Source organism: Xenia sp. Carnegie-2017, unplaced genomic scaffold (genome assembly GCF_021976095.1).
Source record: "Xenia sp. Carnegie-2017 unplaced genomic scaffold, XeniaSp_v1 HiC_scaffold_24, whole genome shotgun sequence".
NCBI classification, from domain to species: Eukaryota; Metazoa; Cnidaria; class Anthozoa; order Malacalcyonacea; family Xeniidae; genus Xenia; species Xenia sp. Carnegie-2017.
The window spans coordinates 4,885,513-4,913,083 of NW_025813487.1; the positions used below are offsets into that span (position 1 = coordinate 4,885,513).

Genomic DNA, 27,571 nt, shown 5'->3' on the forward strand with positions numbered 1-27,571 from the left:
TTGCGCCAGCAACCAATCAAGTACTGAGAAAACTTTCGACAACATCCACTCAACTACTGAGAAAAACTTGCGCCAGCAACCAATCAAGTACTGAGAAAAACTTGCGCCAGCAACCAATCAAGTACTGAGAAAAACTTGCGCCAGCAACCAATCAAGTATTGAGAAAAACTTGCGCCAGCAACCAATCAAGTACTGAGAAAAACTTTCGACAACAACCACTCAAGTACTGAGAAAACTTGCGCTAGCAACCAATCAATACTGCGAAAACTTACGCCAGCAACGAATCAAGCACTGAGAAAAACTTGCGCCAGCAACCAATCAAGTACTAAGAAAAACTTGCGCCAACAACCAATCAAGTACTGAGAAAAACTTGCGACAACAACCACTCAAATACTGAGAAAATCTTGCGCCAACAACCAATCAAGTACTGAGAAAAACTTGCGCCAGCAACCAATCAAGTACTGAGAAAAACTTGCGACAACAACCACTCAAGTACTGAGAAAAACTTGCGACAACAACCACTCAAGTACTGAGAAAACTTACGCCAGCAACCAATCAAGTACTGAGAAAAACTTGCGCCAGCAACCAATCAAGTACTGAGAAAAACTTGCGCCAACAACCAATCAAGTACTGAGAAACACTTACGCCAGCAACCAATCAAGTACTGAGAAAAACTTGCGCCAACAACCAATTAAGTACTGAGAAAAACTTGCGACAACAACCACTCAAGTACTGAGAAAAACTTACGCCAACAACCACTCAAGTACTGAGAAAAACTTGCGCCAGCAACCAATCAAGTACTGAGAAAAACTTGCTCCAACAACCAATCAAGTACTGAGAAAAACTTGCGACAACAACAACTCAAGTACTGAGAAAAACTTACGCCAGCAACCAATCAAGTACTGAGAAAAACTTGCGCCAGCAACCAATCAAGTACTGAGAAAAATTGCGCCAACAACCAATCAAGTACTAAGAAACACTTACGCAGCAACCAATCAAGTACTGAGAAAAACTTGCGCCAACAACCACCAAGTTCTGAGAAAAACTTGCGACAACAACCACTCAAGTACTGAGAAAAACTTGCGCCAACAACCACTCAAGTACTGAGAAAACTTGCGCCAGCAACCAATCAAGTACTGAGAAAAACTTGCGCCAGCAACCAATCAAGTACTGAGAAAAACTTGCGCCAGCAACCAATCAAGTACTGAGAAAAACTTGCGCCAGCAACCAATCAAGTACTGAGAAAACTTCGACAACAACATCCACTCAACTACTGAGAAAAACTTGCGCCAGCAACCACCAAGTACTGAGAAAACTTGCGCCAGCAACAAATGAAGTACTGAGAAAAACTTGCGCCAGCAACCAATCAAGTACTGAGAAAAACTTGCGCCAACAACCAATCAAGTACTGAGAAAACTTCGACAACAACCACTCAAGTACTGAGAAAAACTTGCGCCAGCAATCAAGTCAATTGCGGAAAACTTTACGCCAGCAACGAATCAAGCGACTGAGAAAATCCCAGCCAGCAAACCACTCAATTGAGAAAAACTTGCGTCAACAAACCAATCAAGTACTGAGAAAACTTGCGACAACAACCACTCAAATACTGAGAAACTTTGCGACAACAACCAATCAAGTATTGAGAAAAATTGCGCCAAACAACCAATCAATTGGAGAAAAAACTTGCATAACAACCAACCAGTCAAGTACGGAGAAAACATGCGACAGCAACCACTCAGCTCACTGAGGAAAACATGCGAGCAACCACTCAAGTACTGAGAAAAACTTGCGCCAGCAACCAATCAAGTACTGCGAAAAACTTGCTCCAACAACCAATCAAGTACGGAGAAAAACATGCGACAGCAACCACTCAAGTACTGAGAAAAACTTGCGCCAACAACCACTCAAGTAATTGAGAAAACTTGCGACAACAACCACCTAAGTAATTGAGGAAAACTTGCGCCAGCAACCAACTGGTACTGCGAAAAACTGTCTCAACAACCAATCAAGTACGTGGAAAACATGACAGCAAAACCACTCGGCACTGAGAAAAACTTGCGCCAACAACCAATCAAGTACTGAGAAAAACTTGCGCCAGCAACCAATCAAGTACTGTGAAAAACTTGCTCCAACAACCAATCAAGTACTGAGAAAAACATGCGACAGCAACCACTCAAGTACTGAGAAAAACTTGCGACAACAACCAATCAAGTACTGTGAAAAACTTTCGCCAACAACCAATCAAGTTCTGTGAAAAACTTGCTCCAACAACCAATCAAGTACTGAGAAAAACTTGCGACAACAACCAATCAAGTACCGAGAAAAACTTACCCCTACAATCAATCGGGTACGAGAAAAATTTGCCCCAACAACCAATCTACGACTACTGAGAAAAAATACCTTACATTTAAACTCATGCAAACTATAGATCTCACCTTTAATTTCTTTTTCATCACAGTCGGTTTTTTTACATCCGAAGAGGAAGCATACAGCTCTACATTTGAGCTCGAGGGAAGCTGGTAATGTGCATACGAAGAGTTCCTTTAAAAGTTTTTCAAGCACGCGAAAATACATAATCGAATATTTATTCGTCCTACCGTTTTTCTCACAGCTACGGTTGCTTTCTTCGCCTAAAATTCAAAAAAATATTCAATGATTCAGTTAATTGGTTTTATTGCCGCTCCACTCGTTTAAAACTATTATCTTCAACAAAATGTGGCTGTGGCTTCGGACTCTTTTGGAGACCTGAGGACAATATTTTTCATCGAAAAAGCAAAGCAATTTACATTATATGTTTCATCCTCCAAAAAAAATTTCGTTAGATGTTATGTTTGTTAATTTCAACTTCCAAAATGACAATTAAGATGAAATTTTACTGAAATAATAACAAAGTACATTTCGTCTGAGATTTTAAAATCCTTCAGTAGAGTTGTTCTTCTTAAAAATTTATAACATTGAAACCTTAATAACAAAAACATAAATTATGTTTTTGTATTATTACAATAAATTATGAACATAATACACATAATTTAAGCGTGAAATTCGGTTGCATGAGAACAAAGTAAATGGACATACCTCGTATTTTTGTAAGGAGTCAAAAAATCCATTCGACATCTCGCTAGTGTTTGAAGTCGTTTTCTTTGAAGTGTTTTCCTTCCCATCATTTGACGATGTAATTTCATATTGAATCTTAACGGGAGTTTCAGGTAATTCGTCAAGATCTATGGGAATATAAAAAAAAACACACAATTAAAGGACCTAAAATATCTAATATTTAGACGATATATTGTGGTTATATGGGTAAAAAAGATGCTGCCACAACTAGGGTAGTTTCCAGGCTCTTGGGTTAAGATACTGTGGGGGGAGGGAGGGGTGTATTTTGATAGGCAGGAGTTGTAGAGATAGTAGAACTTTACACTTATGTTTATAAAATGGTATTCTGCATTTCTGAATCATAGAGATTACGTTGCAGTAAACGCAATGGACTACATGATGGTAAAGAAATATACTTGAATTACAAGGATTTAAGGAAATCTTCCTATATTGGAGAGTTTGATGTAAACACAAAAGAATTGAACACTAAGATAAAAGAAGGACAAATAATGAGATGATAAAGATATTCTTTAGTCTATTTGTCTTTCATGTGTGTTAAACAAGGATTTAATGAAACCCTCTCATATAGAAGAGTTTGATGTAATCACAAGAAAATTGAACACAAAGACAAATAAATGACAAATAATGAGATGATAAAGATGGTCTTAAGCCTGTCTGTCTTTCATGTGTGTATGACCAGTACTTGAAGAAATCTTTATACTGTAACCATTGAGTGTACACTTACGAATTTTCGCACGATTTTTGTGAAATCGAGCTGGAGGAATGTTTCTCGGAAGAACTCCTGCTGAATGATGGCTGACAACAACGGGACGATATTTCTTTTGTAATGAAGCTGGATTGACATGAGATAAAGTCTCGACGTCATTTACAGTGACGTCATTGGTCTGTTTCTTCACTTTCATAGAGGACTCATCGCACTACAAACGATAAAATCAAACCTCAAAAGTAGGACAGAAAATGATAGGAAGAAAAACCTTGTAAAAAATGCGGCGAGTTGAATTTATTTGTTAACCCACAAGTCGTAGTAATCCAGTCTGCTCGCAAGTTTTGTACGGTCAGTGGCGTAGACAGCCCGATTATTTAGTCCTGTTATTTAATTTTATCACTTAATGTAGCTAGAAACAATAGATTTCTATGGAAATGAATAATGATAATGATTTGAAATTTACATAGCAAGACCAAAAACTTCTAAGTCTGGCTTCTTTACTGTGCCCATCAAGACAGGACTGGCCAAGCAGAAAGGGAAAGTTGATGGTAGTTCAATGCTCAGCTTGACAGATGATTTCTGTCAAGATGTAAGCCGCAATTTATAGGGAACACAAAGTATAAATACCATCGCGTTCTTGTAAACAAAGTAAATTTCTACAAAAAATGACAAATGTTGGCCCAAAGCTAAGCTACAAGCTGCTTTGAACAATTGAAGATAAAACTTTTACTGACTATACACTTACCAGTTCAACGGCTCGTCTGAAAAATGCCAGCAGCTCTTTAAGAATTGATCCGAAGTTTTCAAATCCACGAATATACGGCTTCATCCATTTGGGAAGTTCAGCCGTGTGCATGGGAAACGCGAATCTACAAATAACAAAAATGTATTTTAGTCTGAAAGCTATGAAATTAAGTAGTTTTATTTACAATTTCAAACTCCTTGTTTTTTAATTACCAAAACCTTGTCAGCTGTCAAAAGATTTTGTTATTTAAGACTATCTTTCGCTCCACTGACTAATCTAGTTCATTAAGCAACTTTAATACAATGACCAGAATGCTTTTCGAACGTGCAATTGTATTGCAAAGCATAATGGTAATTGCAATTCAGTAAATAGCATTAAGAAGATCGATTATATATATTTTCAACCTTTCATCGCAAAAGATAATGGCGCCAAAATCTTCCTTATGACGTAACACACGACCCACAGCCTGATTGACAGCCCGTGACGCCTGCTGTTGATACCACTGTCTGCCCGTCAGACCCTAAATGAAGGCAAAATACGTTGAAACACCCGGAAGTAAAAGCTGTAATCGAAAAGAAAAACGGACATTCAAAGTGAAACGACAAACCACAAATGATTTTTTGTTTTTAACTTCATCCAGAAATTGCTGCTTTAATTTTACCTACAATGATAAGTTAATTTAGTATGAACCAGGGTTCGTACAATGCTAAGATAGTGAAATTCAAGCACTTTTCAAGGATATATTTAAAAAAAATTAATGATGAGAAAGACCTTGCATTGCATATAAAGCACAACTACCGTAGGAAATCATTAAAAACAAAATTAAAATTAAACTTGCACATTTCCGTCATTACGTAACTGTTCAAACTATTTAAAATTTCCCTGGTTCCAGGTGCCCGTTCAATAATTTGAAAATTTGGTATACTTATCATAAACGTTGAAGTGAGAAGCTAAATTTGTGGGTGTTCTTCCTTTAAGGTACACCCTCACTACAAAATTGTAGGTGTTCTTTCTTTAAGGTACACCCTCACTACAAAATTGTGGGTCTTCTTCCTTTAAGGTACACCCTCACTACAAAATTGTGGGTGTTCTTCCTTTAAGGTACACCCTCACTACAAAAATTGTGGGTGTCCTTCCTTTAAGGTAGACCCACACTACAAAAACTGTGGGTGTTCTTCCTTTAAGGTAAACCCACACTACATAATTTGTGGGTGTCCTTCCTTTTTGGGCTGAAAGCTCGTTTTTAAACATTCGTGACGAAATTCAGCTTTAATAATACATGACTACAATGATTCTCACTTTAGGAGTGATAAGGAAAGAAGGAAACTTTTGGTAGACTTGGGTAATTTTTTTGACCATCAATTTATTTGGAAGGAAGATAGTTCAAACAGCCCAATTGATAAAGATACAGAAAATCTCATCATCATATCATAGCATCGCATCATCATATCATAGCAATGACAATGGTAATATATGTTAAAACTCACTCGGGCATCGTAAGCAGGGGGGTATGGTAGACCAGTTATGACAACCGCACGACCGTTGATGTCACTGAAATTGACACCTTCGCTGACCTACAACGACAAGAATTACGTTAAAATCCCGTTTACAAACGACTGAGATTTGTAGTTAGTACGTCGACTGAGACCTCTAGTTTCTTTCATATCTTAATATCACAGATAATAACATAACGTTGTTGTGATGTACTCTGGTATAGTAACAAGATAATTATTGTTTGAAATATTCTATCAACTAAACTACAAGATTATAAAAGACCATATAAGACCATGTATCTGTAGCAAACTAATACGCAAGGCCCACTTAGAAACATTTGATCTACCACATTTTATTAAACATACTGATCATGGATTTAAGATCAGAGTCATTAAACGAATGTGGAGCAATCGGTAAGGAGGGGAGAGGTGAGGAGTTTCTTGTTTGCAAGTAAAGGGAATCATACTTGCTATTATATTTAAATCAATGCCTTTAATGGCCTATTTGAAATCCATCATATCCGTGATTTCCGTTACCATGATATTTCAACACAGTTCTAGTTTCTTCATCTCGTATCATAGACATTAACATTACGTTGTGGATGTACTCGGTATAGCAACAAGATAATCATTCTCAACACCAACTGAACTAACAACACTCACATTGAATTATGATGATCTTTCAAAACACAGTTCTAGTTTCTTTCTATACTTTAATATCATAGATAATAACACAATGCTGTTGTATACCAGGTATAGTAACAAGATAATCATTACTGCAATGTTCTATCAACTTAAACTACAGGATTAACTTGATCATTGTCTTCAATGTTCGATCAACTAAACTGCAAGATTAACTGTGGACTATAATATTTATAAAGAAAGCTAGTGCTCCAAAACATTGTATCGGACAATATTTGCCTCACATACCTTTCCTCTGCATACAGCCAAAAACATCGCTCCTTTAAACTCGGTGCTTTTCACTTTTTCATAAAAGCCATCCATAGTCTGAAAATACAATATTAGAACTAATTATTAATATATTATAGCACATCTGAGACGATCTGAACAAATGAAAATCTATCACCTCCGCAAACCCAACATTTGTTCTGAGGTTCGACGAATATAGGTTTACGTTGTTCAGTCTTGACCACCATCTTTGGTCTGTAAGGTATAGATAAAGAAAAATGTATATGAGACGATGTGATCAATAATACATATGGATTTATGAAAAGCGATATTCAGGACCTTCCAGTTTTAAACAGCGACCTCAAGCGAGGTAGGGATGGAAAACACCAACATTCCATCAGACAATGTCCAGCAAAGTTTACTGAAGAAAAGAAAAATGTTAAAGTTAGAGTACTCTTCAACAGAGGGGCTACTAACTGTAGAAAACTTTACAAAAGAGGGTCTACTCCCTGTAGAAAACTTTACAGCAGAGAGGCTACTCTCTGTAGAAAACTTTACAACAGAGGGTCTACACCCTGTAGAAAACTTTACAACAGAGGGTCTACTCCCTGTAGAAAACTTTACAACAGAGGGTCTACTCCCTGTAGAAAACTTTACAACAGAGAGGCTACTCTCTGTAGAAAATCTTAGGTAAATACTTTACCCAATGCGTTGCCCAAACTAGAAAGGTATCTTTCATTGTTCCTATAAAAACATCACAAAGTTTTAAAAGATTTGAAACAGATAAAAAAAATCATTTTTGCTGAGGAAACTCAAATGATACAACATGAACATTGAACAATGCAACATACTACATCTCCTGCCCACTATACACCTGAATTGGTAAGTACCAAGGCATTGACCGTAATAAAAAGCACACCTGTTTTATAAGATGAATTTTCGAATTTGATAGAATCAGGTCCAACTTCTTCAGTACACCAACAAACATCTGATGTTTACTTATAATCGAGGATTTTCCAGTCCACAGGAATGTCTCTGTATAGATACAAGGAATTTTAGTTTGTCATGCAATACGCTGTTGGATGAATCATTTTATTCAGGATGAGAAAAAAATCTAAATGATCAAGCATCATGGTTGGTTGAAAACACTATGAAAAACAATACGCTATATGAATGTTAATGGCTGTAGTTTAACCCTGACGAAAATTTCACATTTGATTTCATATATGAAATGATACGTGAAACTTATGTGAAATTGAAACACTTCATACATGAAATGTGTCTATTTCATTTATGAAATCAAATGGGAAATTTTGATGGCACCGTGTTTCGACTTTATTTCAAAACCATCATATAAAAACCGTGTTAGGATTTATATCATGTATAACCTCTGATGGCTTTGGAATAAAGTCGAAACACGGTGCCATCCAGTAAACTGCTATGGCGAGAATCTCTCGTCCATAAGTAGTTTAAAAAGAAAGACTTGACTCAACTACATCTCCCGCAGGTAGTCAACAGGTAGAGCGGCGGACTATAATGCGAGTTTTTAAACCGTCTGCGTTTTTCGTGCAATAAAACCGTGTTAGAATTTATATTATGTAATACGTACGTAGGTATATGCTTTCTGGAAAACCTACCGTTTCTTCTAATGCGTGAATTTCTCAGTCTTTATTAATTTAATTTCTATAGTCAAGTTATTAAAAAAACGCAGAACAAAATATACACTTCAGATGCCAGCTGTTAATCTAGAGTATTCTAAATCTCTACTCGTATTCTTACATTTGTAGCTCGGCTTTGAATGATTTTAAAGGTGTCAATGTCCCGCTGGTTAAAATCATCGATCTTAGTTCGTGTTTCACCAAATCTTTCTACCGTCTACCAATGAGGAAAAAACACCAATATCCCAGAGAATAACTCCGCACGAATTGGGGTGAATGGCAATTTATATACAAAGACGTGGAGTGTACTAAATACACAACACAGGCTATAGGGATAATGGAGTTCAAATACCTTAAATATGCAACTAAAATAACGTGTCGGAAAAGAGTAAAGCGCCATAAAAATATATGGTGAACCAGAACACCAATTTCTTTGCGCCACACACGATTCGCTGTACGGGCAAAACCACAAGACAGGACAGGCCAACAAAATATGACAATGATCACCCTTTAAACGGATGTCTTACTAGTTGACCATACATCAATTTGATTTCTTCGGTAATTTAAAATCTCTCGAGATTGAATATGAACCTAAATAAACAAAGCACAAGATAAAATCTACTACTTAAACTGTCAGTTACAGAACTGTAAAACAAAGACTCGCATGGTTGTTGTTTACAAACATAAGTATTGCTTTGAGCAGCGTATTTGTCATGGTGAATGATAATCAAGTAGTTCTTTTGATAACCAAAATAAAGATAGCTATAAAATTACTTTCTCGTCGGAGTGATGTCAAAATAAAGATAGCTATAAAATTACCGAAAATGCATCGCGTCATTCTATTTTATAGCTACTTTTATTTTGGTTTTCAACAGTTCTTTCAAAAACTACTCAATTGTCATTTTACACCTTAATAATCTGGACAGAATAAAAAAGCTTTCACCTTAAACAAATCCCTCTATGGCACTGTAGGCGAAAATTTTAGTATAATCTACCTTATAATGACCGGAGGATTTACCCGAGTCACTTGGAGAACTTCCTTGGAAGATAATCTAAAGAGGACAAATGAAATTTCCGAATACTATTGTCTAAGCCCGATATATGATCGTGCCCACGAACATTCCGGACAGCGGCACATGTAAACATGAAAGCCGTAAGCTTTCATGTTTACTGGACTAAATGCACGGTTTGGACATTCATTAGTTTGGACGGTTGACCTGTTTTGTTGACCTCTTTGCTGAGCCCTCTGTCGTAGCCACCCTCCCCCTCGTTTTATTAACGTACACTACAAAGACGACATAGGAATATAATTTATTGACAAAACAACAATTTAAAACGTACTTTTAGAGCGTTGGAAAACTTGTCGAGTAAAAGTTGTTTTGGCTTCATACCGTTATTTCCATCTGAAATTTGATAAAATTTTAAGTAAGTTCATGAAAAGTGGAAAGTCACACCGGTTATAATTTGACCATGCAAAGCTGCATGTCTTCCCAGGACACATACATGTGAAAGAAGAACGGTGCTGGTAAGATGGGGGTTTTTTTTTAGGGGGGGAGGGGAGCGGAAATAGTAAAAAAGCCCACTTACATATTTTACTTAGACATTTCAATTGTACAAAATAAGGACCAAAGTATTGAAATATTATTATGAAGAAGAGATTGCCCAAGACGTTCACCTCTTGCCAGCGTAACTGAGCGAAAGGTGTTTACAAAAGGATTGTCTCGCCCTCGAAACATGCTATTTCCAACACTGTGCCTTAATTATTTACTTGTTTACAAAAGATTGTCTCGCCCTCGAAACATGCTATTTCCAACACTGTGTCTTAATTATTTACTTGTTTACAAAAGATTGTCTCGCCCTCGAAACATGCTATTTCCAACACTGTGCCTTAATTATTTACTTGTTTACAAAAGATTGTCTCGCCCTCGAAACATGCTATTTCCAACACTGTGCCTTAATTATTTACTTGTTTACAAAGATTGTCTCGCCCTCGAAACATGCTATTTCCAACAATGAGCCTTAATTATTTACTTGTTTACAAAAGATTCTCACGCCCTCGAAACATGCTATTTCCAACAATGAGCCTTAATTATTTACTTGTTTACAAAAGATTGTCACGCCCTCGAAACATGCTATTTCCAACACTGTGCCTTAATTATATACTTCGTTTCTTAGCTACGTACTTGCCACAAGAAATGTGCAAATTTTCTCGATCTGATCAACAACTTGACTTTGAGTGCCACGAGTTATCTTCACTTTTTCCAACAGTTCAAACATGTAACTGAAAATGTATGAAATATTTGTGAATTCATTTACAACTTGATAACGAATAGAAATATCATCTTCCACCTGACATATGATTCATCGAAACGTATCGAAACATTTTTAAATCAAAAGTTCTATCAACTTCTAAGTTAAAAGTTGAGTTTTTCTTTCCGATACACGAATCGACATGCGAGAATTTTTCGTTTTTCTGCCAGCCGAATTTCAAAATTGCCAGGTTGGGTAGCTGTACTTAGAAGGTTTGGTAACTCGACTTAGATTTGACTCCGAAGTCTCTGAAGATTACTACCGCTAAGGTTGTCGAAACGTCAGTCTACATCAACATCAACAGTCCCTCTCAGGACTATACTAACCTGGACGATCTACATCCACAAACATCTACTTAGATTTGTTAACTCTACCTGCCAGGTTTTGTGATGCCTTCAGCAGTCTCGGAAATTATTTGACTGAGTTCTTCCTATAGCATTAACAACATGCACTTAGATTTGTTAACTCTACCTGCCAGGTTTTGTGATGCCTTCGGCAGTCTTGGAAATTATTCCACTGAGTTCTTCCTCTAGCATTAACAACAGACCTTGATAACAAAAGATATTTATCAGCTTACACATGCAATAGATGTTGATTGTGTTGTTTAAGTTTTTCACGCTGACATCAATTTTTGAATCTCATGGTGTAGTTGATGTTGCCGAAATTCCTCTCAGAACCAACAAAATGCATTGAAAAACAAGTCTTAAAAATAAATTCGTCTGTATAACCTTTCATAAAGGCAATCTCCTTTTTATCCAATCCAACATCGTCTACAACAAAAGAAAAATATTTTAAAAAAATTGTGTATGTTAAAGACTAAATGACGCGAGCATCACAAAAGCAAACAATACAATGGTAGCTAAAACACGAATAAGACGGCTTGCAAACTTTAGTGAAAGTTCGAGCGTTAATGCTTTTATTTGTAGTTCACACAACAATTTCACGCAATAAAAATCGAATGCGAAAGTAAACAAGCCGATGTTCCGATAAGCGTACGAAACGGGAGCGTGGGGGTGAGCTGCCTTACAAGAAAGTTTGAAGATTGAAAAGTCGGATAAATTTTCTACCGTTAGTCAAATTTCAACTACAAAAAAGGAAGAAAGAAACTCTAACGAGCAATCTGAAATCAAAAAGAACAGTATTCCAATTTGAGTTGAAAATATAGTAGAACCTGTATTAAGCGGCACCGTATTAATGCAAAGTCCTGAAAATTTCATAGTATAAATACTATTAAAGTGATCTTTATTAAACGGTCACCTCTATTAAGCGGAGGCGGTCACTTTTTCCTATGTCCCAAACTTAATTTTTCATTGTTTTGAAACTGTAATTAACGGTCAGGTTAAGTAAATACATGCCATAATAAAATATATAATTAAATATTTTTTCTGGAACACGTCACTTATATTGTATACATGTCTTTATATGGTATTTATCTTCCGTAATGACTTAAAAGAGCGAACAATATTTTCTGTTTGTGTGGACGAATTACACCAGAAATTTAAACTTTTCTTACGTTCCTTCAGCCACTGACAAGAAAACATATCTCCAAGAAAGGGACATACACATGGAACTTATAAGTTACAAGCCACCTTCTCTGTTGACACGCTTGCCATTGATTATTTTTTAACAGTTTGAGCCCAGACATTTTTATGTATACTATTTTTAATTTCTAGTTCAAGCTAAGAAAAAATTGTTTTATATATAGTGTTGTTATTTGGCATATATGCTAAGGAACAATACCGATTGGTTCAACTTTAGTTGTATGAAATATTACACGTAGCTCGTCTGGAGACCTGTATTAAACGGTCAACCTGCATTAAACGGTCACACGAGAAATCCCCAAGGGTTACCGCTTAATACAAGTTCTACTGTATATTACTACCTGGCAGAAATGATAGCTACCGTAGCCTTAGGATGCTTCTAAACAACTCCACAACTCTAATACAATAACCGATAAGCAGAACTTAGAAGTCGGCAAAAATAAATTTTATGTGAATTTTTTGTTAAACTACAGCAGATCTTTTGAAAAATTGCAATCACAACTTTTATACATTTTTCTCTATCCCTGAATATCTACAAAAGCCATTTTTATATACGTATATTCAAGGATAGACAAATCGAGAAACCTATTTTATTTGCTTTTACCCTGCAATCTTCAATCAACCACATCTTATGATTAAAATTCACAACCCCACCGTTCATACGCAACACGTCTTACTTGAATTTCCGACGTCGTCAACTAATGCAAGGGTTCCGTCCTCTTCCATCTGAGTCAAGATGTCAAGACATCTATCTAGATCTTCAATACAACTCGCTATATCATAAGACGTTAGATCGAAAGACATCGCTTCCTCACATGATTGTTCCTGGGAAATTAAGAGATTATAAGATCTTGCTACATGTTAGGGGAAAGAATGTTCTTTGGATGTGTGGGAATTTAAAACATCAGTGAAAGCGACCGCTTTTAGATGACCAGTAAAATATTAACATGAGATTCATAAGCAAGGAGCCGCAGGCGGAGCTGGGTACGAGACCCCGTGTGGTTAGCACGCAGTATTTAGATAAAAGAATACAGCAAAAGGGAAGTCATTAGCGAAGTACGCTTGCAGTGAAAACAGATACATTTTTTCCTTTTTCACCTAATAATTCATGTGACCAGATGAACACTTGTAGGGGTCATGTTCTTAAGAAGTCAGTTAAAGGATGAACCTGAGCTCTAAAGGCTAATTTCCACGGAACTGCATTTTATGCATTGAGTAAAATGCTCGGGCGCATGTTGAAGGCTTTTTAACGTGGCGGAAATTGCACTGGTCCGCTTTTTGTTGAGAAAAGAAACATGGCTGCTGTCAATAAAAGATAGTTACTTCTCCAATGCTTGAAAACACCGTAATTTCTGTCTATTTACTTTGTTGAAGAAGAAGGGATAGGATTCCTATCAAAACAGGGATTTTGAATGAGAAAATCACCGCTTTATTGCAGTGATCTTGAAGGCTGGAGTTTGAGAGAGCAAAACAACGCATTCAAAAACAGAATGAATTCAACTTTGCTGGGTGCGATATAGTATGCAGTGGCTTAGGGGCCCACACTTCGGTGGCGACCGCACTCTCCCTGCGTACCCTGAGCAAAGCCTATCGCAGGTGATCTCAGTGTCTGATGGGCGGAAACTTGCTATTGGCATCTCCCAAGTAGGATAGCGTGGAGGGGCCGAAATCTCCTACCGAAACGTTAACATGCGGCGTTCTAGTACCTTACATATAAGAAGGTATCGGGAAGCATGGCCCGAAAACGGGGTTTTTTGCTTTCGAATTTTGTCTTTTTGTTTTCTTCTCATAAAACAAACCAAGCAATGTTTCAATTAACTTCTTATGACCCTGTGCCTTTTTCTGACATTTATAATTTAATACAACCTTAAACATGTTTTATACATTTTTGATTGGTTTATATCTTTCTTGTGTAACTCTCTCATTTACCGTTTCTCATGTATCACGAGCAAACCCTCCATGGGCTTCATGCCAGACAAGATTATCTGGTTCCCTTAATTAATATGAGACGCTCTAGTGCTCAACTATCTCGGGGTATCGGGAGGCATGGACCGAAAACGTGATATTTTGTTTTCAAATTTTGTCTTTTTTCGATTTATATCTTTTCGTTTACAAGAGTTCTTCTCATAAAAGAAACTAAAACATCCGAGGATACTGCAAAGGTTCGAACAACTTCTGCCTGTGGTGTATACGTTTTTAATTGTCACCTTTTACAATAAAAGTTCTCGTATGAACGAGAGCTTCCCATCATGAACGAAAGCATCCATGGGCTTCGTGGAAAAAAAGGATTATCTACTTTTTTATAATAGTTTTTACAAGCCATTTGTATCGTCTAAGTTGAACCCTTATGTCATAGAGACAGCTGTCTAATTTATCACGTACGTGCATGTAGTATGCAATTCATTCCAAGAATACCCAGATCCGATTTTAGCTGCATTTAAGTCAGGCCTTAAAAGCCCGTAACGATCCTTACGAAAAAACATTTGCACGACAACATACCAGTATTCAAGCTTTCCTTTGATAGCTATGCTTTTTTCTAACGCAAAATAGTTCATATTTACTGTTATGCCTTCTTTCAAAATTCACAGATACCCCAAAACTCAAAAGCATCTCTTAACCATTTTATTGCCACTATTCTACATAAACAATACTATGTCCGAATTTTGTGATTTGATCTCGTATTTTTGACCCGTGTGTCAACCGTCGGAAAGGTGGATTTAGTTCTAATCTAAGCAAAGCTAGACTATTTTGATCATAATCCTTAAACTTGAATAATTCTGCGGTGGTTATGATTTCGTATTAAAGGTTTGTCAAAATTTATAATCTAACCCATTGAAGTTTTGAAAGAGAAAGAAAAGCCGTGACAGACATATGTATATGTGTGGATGATGTATGCAAGGAAGAAAAACGTCTTACTATATTGTGAGCTTCGTCAAATAAAATAATGCTCTTGGATATTTCGATACCGTTCATGTTTCTAGCCTGAAATGAAAGAATCAAAGTATGAAATTCAATCCATTACAATCCCCACTGGTATCTATATATACCCCCAATTCTAACCAAGACGTTATCAATCTCAGAACATTATTACTTTTGATTTCATTAAAAATGTTGCTGTTCTCTATTCTCGAAGTAAGTGAGCGAATAATATGCACAGCGCGACTAAATAAACGGCTGGCTACGTCATTTAAGTATTTCGTTCCTCATGAACCCGAGTATAAACAAGAGTATAATAAATTCTTAACGTAAACAAGCTTTAGCTAACTTTAGTGATCATCTCGTGAAGTTACATCTTCAACTATCCACTGAACTATATACAACGAAAATCAACTTCAGATCACAATGTGAAGCCAAAACATGCAACCCACTCAGAAGATTTCATTAGATGATGAAAATGACATCTTGCTAAATTTTCATTATCTTTGCGCACCAAGACGCCCGATTAGTAAAGTGAATGGTTTGAGCCCGGGAATATCGTTAGTTACATGTTTCTTGTTGTAGATCGTCCAAGTTAGTCGAGTCTTTAGAAAGACTGTTGGTGTAGATGTTGACTGACGTTTCAACAATCTTAGCGGTAGTCATCTACAGAGTCAAGTGAGAAGCAAACGTCAGGTTAGCCGTATTTGTTGTCTAACCATACATTTACTCCTCACTCAACTCATGACTACCGCTAAGGTTGCCAAAACATCAGTCACCATCAACACCAACAGTCCTTCTCAGGACTGAAATAATCTGGAAAATCTACACCTAACAAACACCTAACGCCTGATTAGGGTGTACGAGGGCTGAGGTTGACGTCACACATGTATATAGTTCAGTGTCAACAGTTTACAAATGGTTTACAATGATGAAAAATAACACATTTGTTCAAAGTTAAAAACCAACCTTGCTATCAATTAAGTAATTATATGGCATAAATATTATATCAGCAGATTTCTTCTGTTGACGAGATAAATAATACGGACAGCAACTGTCAAGACATGTTGAATAAAGTTTTAAAGACAGTAATAATAAGGAAATGGTAAAGTCGAACTAAAAGAGAGTTTAATGACATAAATACCTTTGTTTTTTGCCTAGACTAACTAAATCTTCAATGTCCAATATATCTGAAAGATATTGTTTGCTATCGCTTTCCTCTACAGAAAAAATCAAAATTATGCGTTAAGAACAGTGAGCGAATTAGTTGAGAAAAAACGATGTGCAATTTTTTTTGACACAAGTGTTTCTTTAGAGGCATAATCAAATTTGGCTTCTTTTTCTCACGTTATCAAAATTCCCTTTAGTTTATTTTTCAAATTTGGCTTATTTAAGTCTTTTGTCGTCTTCTAAGAATCAAAATCAAAATATTTCCTGATTTTACTGAAAATACTCAAAATAGCTATGATGCCAAAAACAGTACGTAACGGTTTACAAAACAACGCAAATGCAAAAATTGACATTAATAATGTGTTACATCCCTATTGTCATAAGCATATAAGCACCATGTATGTTGACTGTTGACAGACTTCCAAGTCTCAAAGTGACAACGTCTTTGAATTTGATGACATTGTGCCAACATGGATTTTAATGTCGTGCAGCACACTCATAAAGTAAAGATCAGTAAAGATTAAGCTTGAAAACTTTTTTCAATTTATATGGTAGTAATAAATAAAGACGTTTTTTGCAAATCTTTTGAAAAAGTGATGTGCAATTGTTTTCATTTTAGCTAAAACGATGTGCAAATTGCACATTGCACACCGTTAACTCACACACTGGACTTATGAAGACAGTACAGTTCTAGTTTCTGTCATACCTTAATATCATCGTTAATAACATCACGTAGTTGTTATGTACTCAGGTATAGTAACAAGATAATCATTGTCTTCAATGTTCTACCAACTGAACTAGAAGTTCAACTGTGGACTATGATGATATTTTAAAACACAGTTCTACGTAGTTTCTTTTAGCCAAAAACTCTTTCATAGTTTCTTTTAATCTTTTTACCTTTTTCTAAATTATTATAGTAGTGACATTTCTTGCTTTCAACTTTAGCACGACACAACTGCATCTGAAAAGTTTGAAGAGATACAGAGAGTTGCACATTTAAGCATAATTCTTGGATACAGGCAGAGTGTCTTGATAAAACAAAGGTCAGATGGCCACAGTATCTTAATTGAGACATAAATGCTAATTAAATGTACATGGCAGTATTGAGAGTAAACTGAAATTAATAACCAACCTTGGACTACTAACTTTTAACTAACCTTAGCAGAATGGGTTTCTTGTTGTACAACTTGTGGATGAATGCAAAGTTGTTCTCTAGATCCCAAGACACAAACTTTAGGTCTAGAAAAGCAACAACTAATGAACATTTCATAAACTAAACATGTTTGTAAATGTAGATCATCCAGGTTAGTATAATCCTTCAAAGACTATTTTTGTTGGTGTTGACTGACGTTTCGACAACCTTTGCGGTAGTCATCTTCAGAGTCAAATGTAGAGTAAACGCCAGGTTAGCCGTATTTGTTATCTGCTTACCAACATGGACGATCTACATCTACAAACATGTAACAATACTCCCGGGTTCGAACCATTTACTTTATAAACTCAACAGTTAGACTGAATCATTCTATAGTTTCAAAATAAAACAAACAGAACCAAGATTTGGAAGTTCAGACATGATGCCTGACAAGAATGCATACAGGAAAATTGATACTCACTTATAAATGGTGTTTTTGAGTTCTTTAACCGCCTGTGTAAGCTGAGAATGTGTTCTTGAGGTATATATGATTTTTGGCACTTCGTAGTCTGAAAACAGGTTGAAATGTTGAAGGAAATGACTAAGGATACACAGAGTAAAACAGGTGAATTGTTATTTGTAAACATTGTCAAATTATACACAATACATGGTCACTTTGAGGTTATTTAGGCACCTTATCCCAAAAATTCCCATTTGTATAGGCTGTAATTTACCGCACACACATATATACATATCATTGTAATATAACGACAGGAACTTCAGCAATCAGCCATTTGTAAAAGTTGAAACTTTAAAAACCTTACGGTCATACAGACAGAAAGTTTGTAAACCGCACACCTGAGATTGAAAATGTGCACATGTAAAACTATTTTCTCAAAGTTGCACATTCTATGTGCCCAATACAAACCTTCCAGTCTAGATGGTCATTCAATATGAAGATCTTAATATGAATATGTCAAACTGGGAAAGTAAGAAAAATAACACAAACTAAAAAACCAACCTGGGTTTCCATCATCATCATCTGACCAACCAATAGCGGCTTGACCTAAGTTTTCCTTTAAGTTTTCATAAAACCTGCCATTTGCTTTTTTCTGTTGTACTTTGGTATTCAGTTGCAAATGTGCTTTGTATGTGTCACGCCAAGCCAATGTTGCACAGAGCAAGCACAGTGTTTTACCAGTACCAGTTGGAGATTCGAGAATGCCATTCTTACCCTGAAATCATTGAATTTGAATGAATACATGCAAGTCTGGAAAGTATGCCATTCTTTGACAAGATCTCCGGAGGGCACAATGAAATTATTGGTGTGCTGGTGTGAAAATTAAATTTCATGGTGCACACACAAAAACAATCAAAAAATTTATGATGAGCAATATATATGTGTTTGTGAAATACTTGAAATTTTGTCGTTGTTGACTCAATGTTTTCTCAGAAATCGTTTTTTACTCCAATAAATCATCGTTCATTACGTAATTACGACATTGTCAAACTTTTACCTCTTCCAAACACTGAATGACCTTTTCCATGTACTTTATTTGACAATCGTAAGGCTTAAACGGAAAAGTAATTTCCACACCACGAATATTTATCACTGACATTTCAAAAGCTAAATGAAAAGGCTCACATTTTCACATAAATACGGTTTGTATGTCTTCGACTACAAAGAGCTTCAAAATTTACCGCCATTTTGAAAAACACCAAAGTTAGGTCACGTGATGTGCTAAAATAATTTAACAAATTGATTTAAGCGCATTTAAACCATTGAATTAAATAGTTCTATTTAGTTCAATGACTTAAACACAATTAAATTGTAAAATAACCAGAAAACTGTTCGTTATATTTTGTAAAATAACCAGAAAACTGTTCGATAAGTCTTTCCCCATTTCCATCAATCCTGTTGAAACATTCTATCAGTATACGACCTTCAGAATAATTTATATAATGGATGACAATTTACTATAAAGGAATAACAATTTATACGTAGCAGTTGATATTAATAACGTATTAAATCTCACTTCATGGTAGAGTTTAGTTCATTCCCCAATTTGAGTGTCTAGTGTCTACCTATTTTTGCTGCGCACATGACATGGATGAGATGTTTTTTATCGGTTGACTTTTTTTTTGAAAAACACATACAGCGAAAAAAGTTATGTTGATTTCAAGGTTCTGTTGAGCATCGGTTCTTTAAAGTAACCTAACAAAATGGCCGCTTGGACGTTACATGAATGTTGAACGATTTTGAAAATAAGGATTTTCCTTATTTACAAAGGAAATTCTCATCCAACAAGGCAAAAATTCCATTGTTCTTCCACTCGCTACCCTCCCTATACATATACTTCCTAAAGCTGAGAAAAATGCATAGAGAAAATAGTTGTTTATCGGTATGGTCTGATCATAGGTGGCCCAAAAAATCACATAGCTAGCTAAATGGTATAAATAAACGATAACTCTCTCCCATTTCATTGCAACAGACCATAACATTGAAACAGAAGTTTGCGATGCGCGGTCTGTTACGATGAAATGAGGAGAGTTTAATGTATTTGTTTAAACTAAATGATTTTTTGAGACGCCTATGGTCTGATTGACCAATTGGAAAATCGGTCATATTACTAAGTACTATTTAGTGCCTGACTGCCCTCCACCCGCCTCATCTCACCCCCACCCAACGGTAAAATACTTTTGCATTACACAGATTATATCGTTTCAAATTTCAAACTCTATATTTTGCCATAGCATTATTTTCTGACTTTAATATTCCACGTGAGAAACATTATTTACAATGTTTTCTTTACAGAGCTTTCATCGTTACTTTCCAGCACATTGCTATCGGATTCTTTGCCATCTCTTTTACTGGCATCATCCTCAGTCTTTTCCTTTAACTTTTCTTCTGTATGATCTTGATAGATACAAAAAACAGATGATATAAATCATACAACAGCATAGATAAAGCAATTTTGCCCACGTAGAAGCCGAATCGTCAATACGCATTTAATAAACATGACAACGAATATTTCAACATCTTGTGATGTCATCTTCAGTACAGCTGAAAGGCTGGAAAAAATTGCTTTTGAGGGAACTATTTCCAGTTTTAGTAAAACACTACTAAAAATAGCACTTGAAGTTTAGAAAAAATATAAATAGTTTAAGTCACAATGAGCTACTTTAGCGGAAGATGAAACTTCGTAGTCACTCATAAAGCGACCCCACAAAGTGACGGACTAACGTTAACGTAGTTACGTACTTGCAAACAAAGTTATTCACAGCAATGAGTATTTAATGCGATGATATTACACATGATACTAGCTTTAAAGACGTATAATAAAATAAGAGGTTTAATAAAACATCTATTTTTAATTCATCTGTCTCGAATTACTGTTATTTTGTAAAAGAAATAAAAGATGTTTAATGTTACATGTTTGTAAATGTAGATCGTCCAGGTTAGTATAGTCCTGAGAAGGACTATTTTTGTTGTTGTTGACTGAAGTTTCGACAACCTTAGTATTTTCATTTGACTCTGAAGATGACTACCGCTAAGGTGGTCGAAACGTCAGTCAACATCAACAAAAACAGTCCTTCTCAGGACTATACCAACCTGGACGATCGACATTTACAAACATGTAACGATACTCGCGGATTCAAACCATTTACTTTATTAGATGTTTAATGTGTTTACACTGGCTTATGCAAATTGACGGGCGCTTGTGAAAACTCTGAAGCTTGTGCAAGCCGCGACCTTTGGTCTCAGATTTGCACTGATTTACAATCAAATTCTCCCAAAGCTCTCCTCGGTTTGCATAAGCCTGTGTAAACACAGTAAGTATCTTTTATTTCTTAACTATGATAGAGATCAAGGTTAAAACTTACAGAAAAAGATTTTTGATATCACCCCTGACAAATGCAAGGAAGAGTGGTGTTCCAAGGCATGCGGGCACAAGGTAGAGCAATGCAGGTTGTGCAGCCTTGAACACGTGCATTACAAGAACAGTTAATACCAAACGGAAAAAATACGCGATCATTGTCAGGTAGAAATACACAGGACTCTTGGATTCTTGGCTAACATTTCTAAAAGTTATAATATTTTCAAAAACATTAGATTTGATGAACATTTAGCTAAAATACAGTAAAGTAAAACAACACAACATTACGATCGAAACGTAAAAGTAATGCAATAAAAATTCCTATATAAAAAATTGACATGGACTTGTGACTTGAACTTTCAGAAAAAAACATCACTTTTCCAAAGGACCGGGGATCATTTGTTATTAAGGGGGGAGGGTAATTTTTTCCACTGATCTTTCAACCAGCCTGGACTAACAATGTCACCCAAGCCAAGCATTGCGAAATTCTTAGCTGCCAAACCACGTTCCAAAATATCCATTGGGAATATTACTGTCAATTTAAACAACAAAAAACAAGATTGAAGAAAGGAACTTCATGATATAAAGAACAATATCTTGCAATAATATAAAAATCAGTCAAAAATACAAACATTTAATTAGAGCTTCAATGGATTTTGCTACAGTGACCATTAAATCTGTACCAAAGACCTAAATTCAAACTTGAACACTTTTTAACCAATCAACTCTAAATGGCTGTATTATTTCGACGTACAAATATACACGTTAAGTTGTGGTCATTTTGACTAGTAATCTTACCTAGAATATGTCATATACAAACAAGCCACCAAGCAATATGCATCCAGTTAACACGCTACGGAAAAAATAGATCAGTTTCAGAATGTAATCATTATGCAACTTTGGATAAATTACTTAAAAAATCAACTAGAGACCATTTCAGTCTACGTACATGTTTACCGAATGAAAGGCATTACCCAACTCTGGATGTACATTCCCCCCCCCCCTAAACCAAAAGCATTTTCAATTTAAATGCTACCCCAACCATCCATTTCTACCTACAAACAAAAACTCCAAATACTTTGATCTTGAATGAGTTCTAAGGAAACTTTTCTATAGATGTGTAACTATCTAAGTATATTTGTTCGCCGCAAATACGGCTGCAGTTCTTTGGGCCATGATTTGAATTCTTTACTTAATTTGCAAAGAATTATTAAAACCCATTTGACCTATTTAGTTGAAGAATTTCAACTCCATTAACAGCAAATTCCCCCTCCTATCACATTGTTTGCAATCCAGTGCTAAAAGTAAAGGACTATTTATTAACACTAAAAATGCACAAAAGTTTTGTAGACAAAAGTCTTCATTCACAAACAAGCTCCTACGCACTTTTTGAATACATACCTGATCAATACGATCAAATTCAAAATTCATTATTTCTGATCAAAAAATATGAATAATTTCAGATGACATAAATCTTGTAAGAATGGTCACTTGAAATCAGTAATTGTTTGTTACTTTGTTAGTATAATGTGGTGATTGCAATGAATGGGTATGTGTAATTCTATATACATACACATGATAGCAAAACTAGCCAATATTTCTAGCCATTCCCTGTCAATTCCAGTTATCAATTCCAGATATCAATTATTTGCATACGTAAGTTTTGAAGCAAAAAAAACTGGCAAACCATGCCACTGTACACACAGAGTAAACCCAGTTGCATGCACTGGGTGAATTTTGCATTAGACCACCCATTGAGGAGTCATAAAGTCTTTGAACAATGATTTTTATCACTAATAATTACGTATTACAGAGCCTGCAACGATTTAAGTTCTGAACACATTGTTAGTGAAATCTAATACAAGCAGCTCACCAACTTTCTTGTCTCCAGTCCCCTCAGTGCATGTCAACTTGTAAGGTATATTGGGTACAAAAGGCAATAGCAATGGCTCAACATTGGGTCTATGAAAAGAATAATGTAAGGTGCCTACATTGGGAAAAAATGAAACAGCAATGGCTGAACATTGGTTTATGAAAGGAATTACAAGACCTAAGTCAGTCTAAAATTTTATGATCATTCAATACCTTAACAAGTGTGTCAACGCCAGGACACCAAGAACAAAGAAATATAGAGCCAATAAGAGATTAAGATAGTCTTTGTTAAAAATCTAAATGTAGAAAAAACCATCAAACTATGTAATAATTAACACCTGTATAGGGTAAAACATAGGCCAACAAATGAATACATCTTGAATTATTTTTTCATATAACTGATATCTTAAGTTTGCAATGTGTCTTTGTTTATCAGAATAAAGTAACATGTTATATTTTTTGAAAATCATCGGTTGGGAAAGGATTTTGAGCTACGTACATAAACAAATAAAGATAGCGCCTTGTTAAATATCGCATGAATTTAACCAAAAATAAAACAAGAGCTGGACAGCAAGAAATGGTGAGCAAACAAGCATATGTGTCATTTACATTACCTTAAAAACAATATACAATCCAAAAAGTGCTCCACTTGCAATAATTGGAAACATCATGGCATCCTTATGTGTCATGCTTTCTGGCTTTTCACCACTCTCCTATATCAAAAAAAATACATGAAGTATTAGAAAAACATTTGGCTTATTCCAAATTATCTTATTGACATGAAGTGGTTGCTATGCTACTTCCTAGAAAATCTTTTGATTTTTTAATAACTGTTTCCTAAAAAACCACCTCCAGAGGCCTATGGACAATGGTCCTACGTGTGTACAGCTTGGTAACTTCCCACTGTGCATGCAGTTCTAAAAATTTTTAGTGCTTAATTAAATACACCAAAGCCACTTGTCTATCCATCAAAAAGAAAGTTCTTTGAAGATGGTATTTACTTTCTTTGGTTGTAGATAACTGATGACAAACCGAGTATATTAATGTACATATTAAATACATTATTTTAATCATGATCAATATATCTGTATGGGACAGCTGTCTGCTGGGGGGCATTTCGATAAAAAATGCTCGCAGACAGGTGTATTAAACAGAAACTAAACAATTCTATCTAAGAGAAGCAAAAAGGACGCTCTACACATCATGTATGGCAGGATTTTCAAAGGAAATATTCTTAAATTATCAGTTGATTATATGCAAAAGTAAACACACGTGTGTGTCTTCAAATTACAAAAATATTTTACCGTTTACTCAAGATTTGAAAAAAATCTCAAGTAAAGACCTCGATTGATTATTGTTCTCATTTAATACACACAGTTTTCATATAACGACAAAACGAACTGACCTTCTGCTTACGATAGTGTAACACTGACCGAAAAGAGCCGAAAAATATCGGCAAAACAGCCATGATTATCAAACTTGAATATGCCACAAATAGGCCTTGTGTCGTTGCCGCTTCTCTGCCTGTCGCATTCTTTGCAGTCTCGTTTAACGTGCCGTTTACTGTAGTGATGTTCTCCATGATGAAAGGGATTTAAAAACTGCACTTGTGTATTTACAAACTCAATTTTTATTGTGTTTATTGTGTTGCAAGTTGCAAGATACAACAATTAAAAAGATCAGATTGTTGACGATGTCATCCGAAGCTTTGTTCTTGGCGAAAGCTCGGGACGTTATTGAACCAATCAGAATCCGACAAGTATTCCGGAGATTGCGCGGGATGAGACCGAGCTTTCACGGCAGATATTGCGTGATCCAACTTTATCATTTTCAACAGTTTGGAAATATTGATATTTTTTGGCGGTAGAATTCAAATTTCTTGTAGAAAAATGGCAGGTTTTACTCGATTAGACAATCCTGAACTTTCCAAAATGTGCTTGCAAAAGCATCGCCTGGCTTCCTTTCATAATTGGCCATTTCAAGATGAAGGACAAGAACATATATGTACAGCTCAGAAGGCAAATTTTTCATTAAAAGCGTGTTGTTATTTAAACCGTGCTGTAAAACAGACTTATGTATGATTTCAGATGGCCGAAGCTGGCTTTTACTCCTGTGCGACGGAAATTTCACCAGATTCCGTACGATGCTACGTTTGTTTCAAAGAACTTGAGGGTTGGGAACCTCATGATGATCCATGGTACTTCATTTCATTCTTCACCTACGAAGTTTATAAGAGTATGATTAACACCCTCCCCACGATCCCCAAATCTCATTTAGTTCATTATGGTACAAATAACAATGCCAACTTGCTAAACAACCTTCCCCCAACATAATTTGTGTATACTTTATTTTTGTACAATTGACAATGACAAATTGCTAAACAACCCCCTCCCCTCCTGAATCTAACTTCACTTTCCAGTCGGCCACACTTGCAAAGTCTCATTTAAATGGAAGATAAAATTGAAGAGCAAAGAATTTACCTAGCTGCCAAAATTTGGCACTTATGTACATCACAATTCACATCTTTACATTCTGTATTGTTCAACATTACAATGTAGAGACACATTCTTGTCTTAATCTTCACAAACAATACTCTTAATGACTCATATTTACCCAGGGAAGAACATCGAAGCCATTCACCAAACTGCTCATTTGCAAAGAAAGGAAAAGTTGAAGGAAAACTTACTGTGGAAGAATTTATCAAAATGGAAATGGAAAGTCAGCAAACAAGAGTGGTATGTAAGAGAAACAATGCTATAGAATTATTACTAAAGTATATTGCAATATATTTCCAATACTTTTCCTTAAAAGTGGCTGAAACATGCTTTCTTTCATTATACTTAATGGTTAATGAGGGAAAAATCTGTCTTAGTGCAGTGAAAGTAATGGAAAAGTTAATCATTGCAAGATTTTTTAATAAATAACCATAAAATAATTTGTATTAGGGATATCATGAATGTCCTACAGTATTTTTCATACATTTTAATCAAAGTTTGTCATTTTGATAAATTATTTTTTCACATTCCACAATTTGTTCATCTTTCAATGAAGGAGAAACTGATGTTGGAGAAATTGGAAGAGTCTGAAAAATTTTCCCAAGATGCCCTGGAGCAACTGAAAAAACTGCTGAAAGTGTAGATAATAGTGAATTGTCTTTTTTAATGGATGCTACACTCTTGAATCAATATCCTAGGAGGTTGTACCCTATGAGACTGTACACTAGGAGTTTGTACCTTAGGAGATTGTTCCCTAGGAGACGGAACCCTAGGAGACTGTAACCTAGGAGAATGTACCCTAGGAGAATGTACCCTAGGAGACTGTAGTCTAGTTTTGTAAACATATGCCTTAATTTCAATGCAAAATCTTTCGGAAATATGTGACCCACCCAAAGATAGTTTACAATTTTATTTTTTATCATGACTGATAACTGCGGCCATGTTTTATATCCAATTGTTCGTAAGTCAGTTGCGAAGTGTTGTTGTCGAATTATAATTTTCTTCTAGGCTTCTCAGTACTTCCATATTTTAACTGTTGTATATTAACTCTAGAGCATTTTGTAATATTTGAATGTATTTAGTTACTCAAGAAACCATTTGAATCTCGTCAATATTTTCATCCATTGCTGTGTTTGATAGCATTGCTTTCGGTCTTATGGCCATTTTTGTCGGCAAAAAAATCGAGAGTATTTACCATTTCTTTACGTTGTAGCCGCTTGGGACGGGGCGGGTGGCTGAATGGTTAATTTCGTGAACTGTAAGCCAGATGGCGCGGGTTCAATCCCGGCTCGTGGCACATTTGGCAATGTGTCTGTAAACCTAGCCCGGGTTGACCAAAGCCATGTGAGGGAAATTTGGTAGAGGAAGCTGTGTCCTCGGATGGATTGTATCTGCATCTGCAATGTTGCAGCCTTTGTATCAGCGTTGTGGTTGCGTGAAGGGTACGAGTGATTGTAGTCTGGTCAGCTGCCTTCACTATAAGAGACCCGGATGTTCCACTTTGTGGAACCCTCATACGTCGAAATCGACGGAGTCTCATCAATGTGTGCATATTTTTCAACTATAACTTCCTTGTTTAACTTTCAAATAACTTCATACTCTTTTGGCAGGTGTAAGGGGCCTGTCAAAAAA

At 35.8% G+C, this 27,571-nt stretch overlaps 3 protein-coding genes across 3 annotated transcripts; 1 reads left to right on the forward strand and 2 right to left on the reverse strand.

Moving 5' to 3' along the window:
- Nucleotides 1–2,377: 2,377 nt before the first annotated feature.
- LOC124451993 (regulator of telomere elongation helicase 1-like) lies at nucleotides 2,378–19,408 on the reverse strand. The gene is made up of 27 exons (XM_047002589.1): nucleotides 19,212–19,408; nucleotides 18,716–18,929; nucleotides 18,176–18,263; nucleotides 17,720–17,801; nucleotides 17,460–17,523; nucleotides 16,537–16,612; nucleotides 16,362–16,446; nucleotides 15,393–15,458; nucleotides 13,154–13,301; nucleotides 11,664–11,705; nucleotides 11,407–11,482; nucleotides 10,809–10,906; nucleotides 9,967–10,028; nucleotides 9,621–9,677; nucleotides 9,139–9,216; nucleotides 8,747–8,835; nucleotides 7,156–7,222; nucleotides 6,989–7,066; nucleotides 6,053–6,139; nucleotides 5,173–5,226; nucleotides 4,970–5,085; nucleotides 4,566–4,689; nucleotides 3,839–4,031; nucleotides 3,076–3,221; nucleotides 2,598–2,630; nucleotides 2,436–2,516; nucleotides 2,378–2,383 (listed from the first exon to the last, which is right to left on the reverse strand). Exons 1-27 carry the CDS (start codon nucleotides 19,311–19,313, stop codon nucleotides 2,378–2,380), a joined length of 2,412 nt encoding a protein of 803 aa, XP_046858545.1. The 5' UTR covers nucleotides 19,314–19,408.
- A 1,029-nt stretch (nucleotides 19,409–20,437) lies between these two features.
- Nucleotides 20,438–25,133, reverse strand: LOC124450396 (minor histocompatibility antigen H13-like). Its single transcript, XM_047001052.1, is given in 13 exon segments — nucleotides 20,438–20,619; nucleotides 21,580–21,780; nucleotides 21,860–21,893; nucleotides 22,021–22,104; nucleotides 22,205–22,262; nucleotides 22,371–22,425; nucleotides 22,799–22,836; nucleotides 22,838–22,884; nucleotides 22,925–23,008; nucleotides 23,446–23,534; nucleotides 23,658–23,740; nucleotides 24,059–24,157; nucleotides 24,850–25,133. Coding segments are annotated over 13 exon segments (1,179 nt in total). The 5' UTR covers nucleotides 25,027–25,133; the 3' UTR covers nucleotides 20,438–20,489.
- A 107-nt stretch (nucleotides 25,134–25,240) lies between these two features.
- LOC124450395 (baculoviral IAP repeat-containing protein 5-like) lies at nucleotides 25,241–27,051 on the forward strand. The gene is made up of 4 exons (XM_047001051.1): nucleotides 25,241–25,462; nucleotides 25,532–25,641; nucleotides 26,062–26,179; nucleotides 26,496–27,051. Exons 1-4 carry the CDS (start codon nucleotides 25,334–25,336, stop codon nucleotides 26,580–26,582), a joined length of 444 nt encoding a protein of 147 aa, XP_046857007.1. The 5' UTR covers nucleotides 25,241–25,333; the 3' UTR covers nucleotides 26,583–27,051.
- The last annotated feature ends 520 nt before the right edge of the window (nucleotides 27,052–27,571 follow it).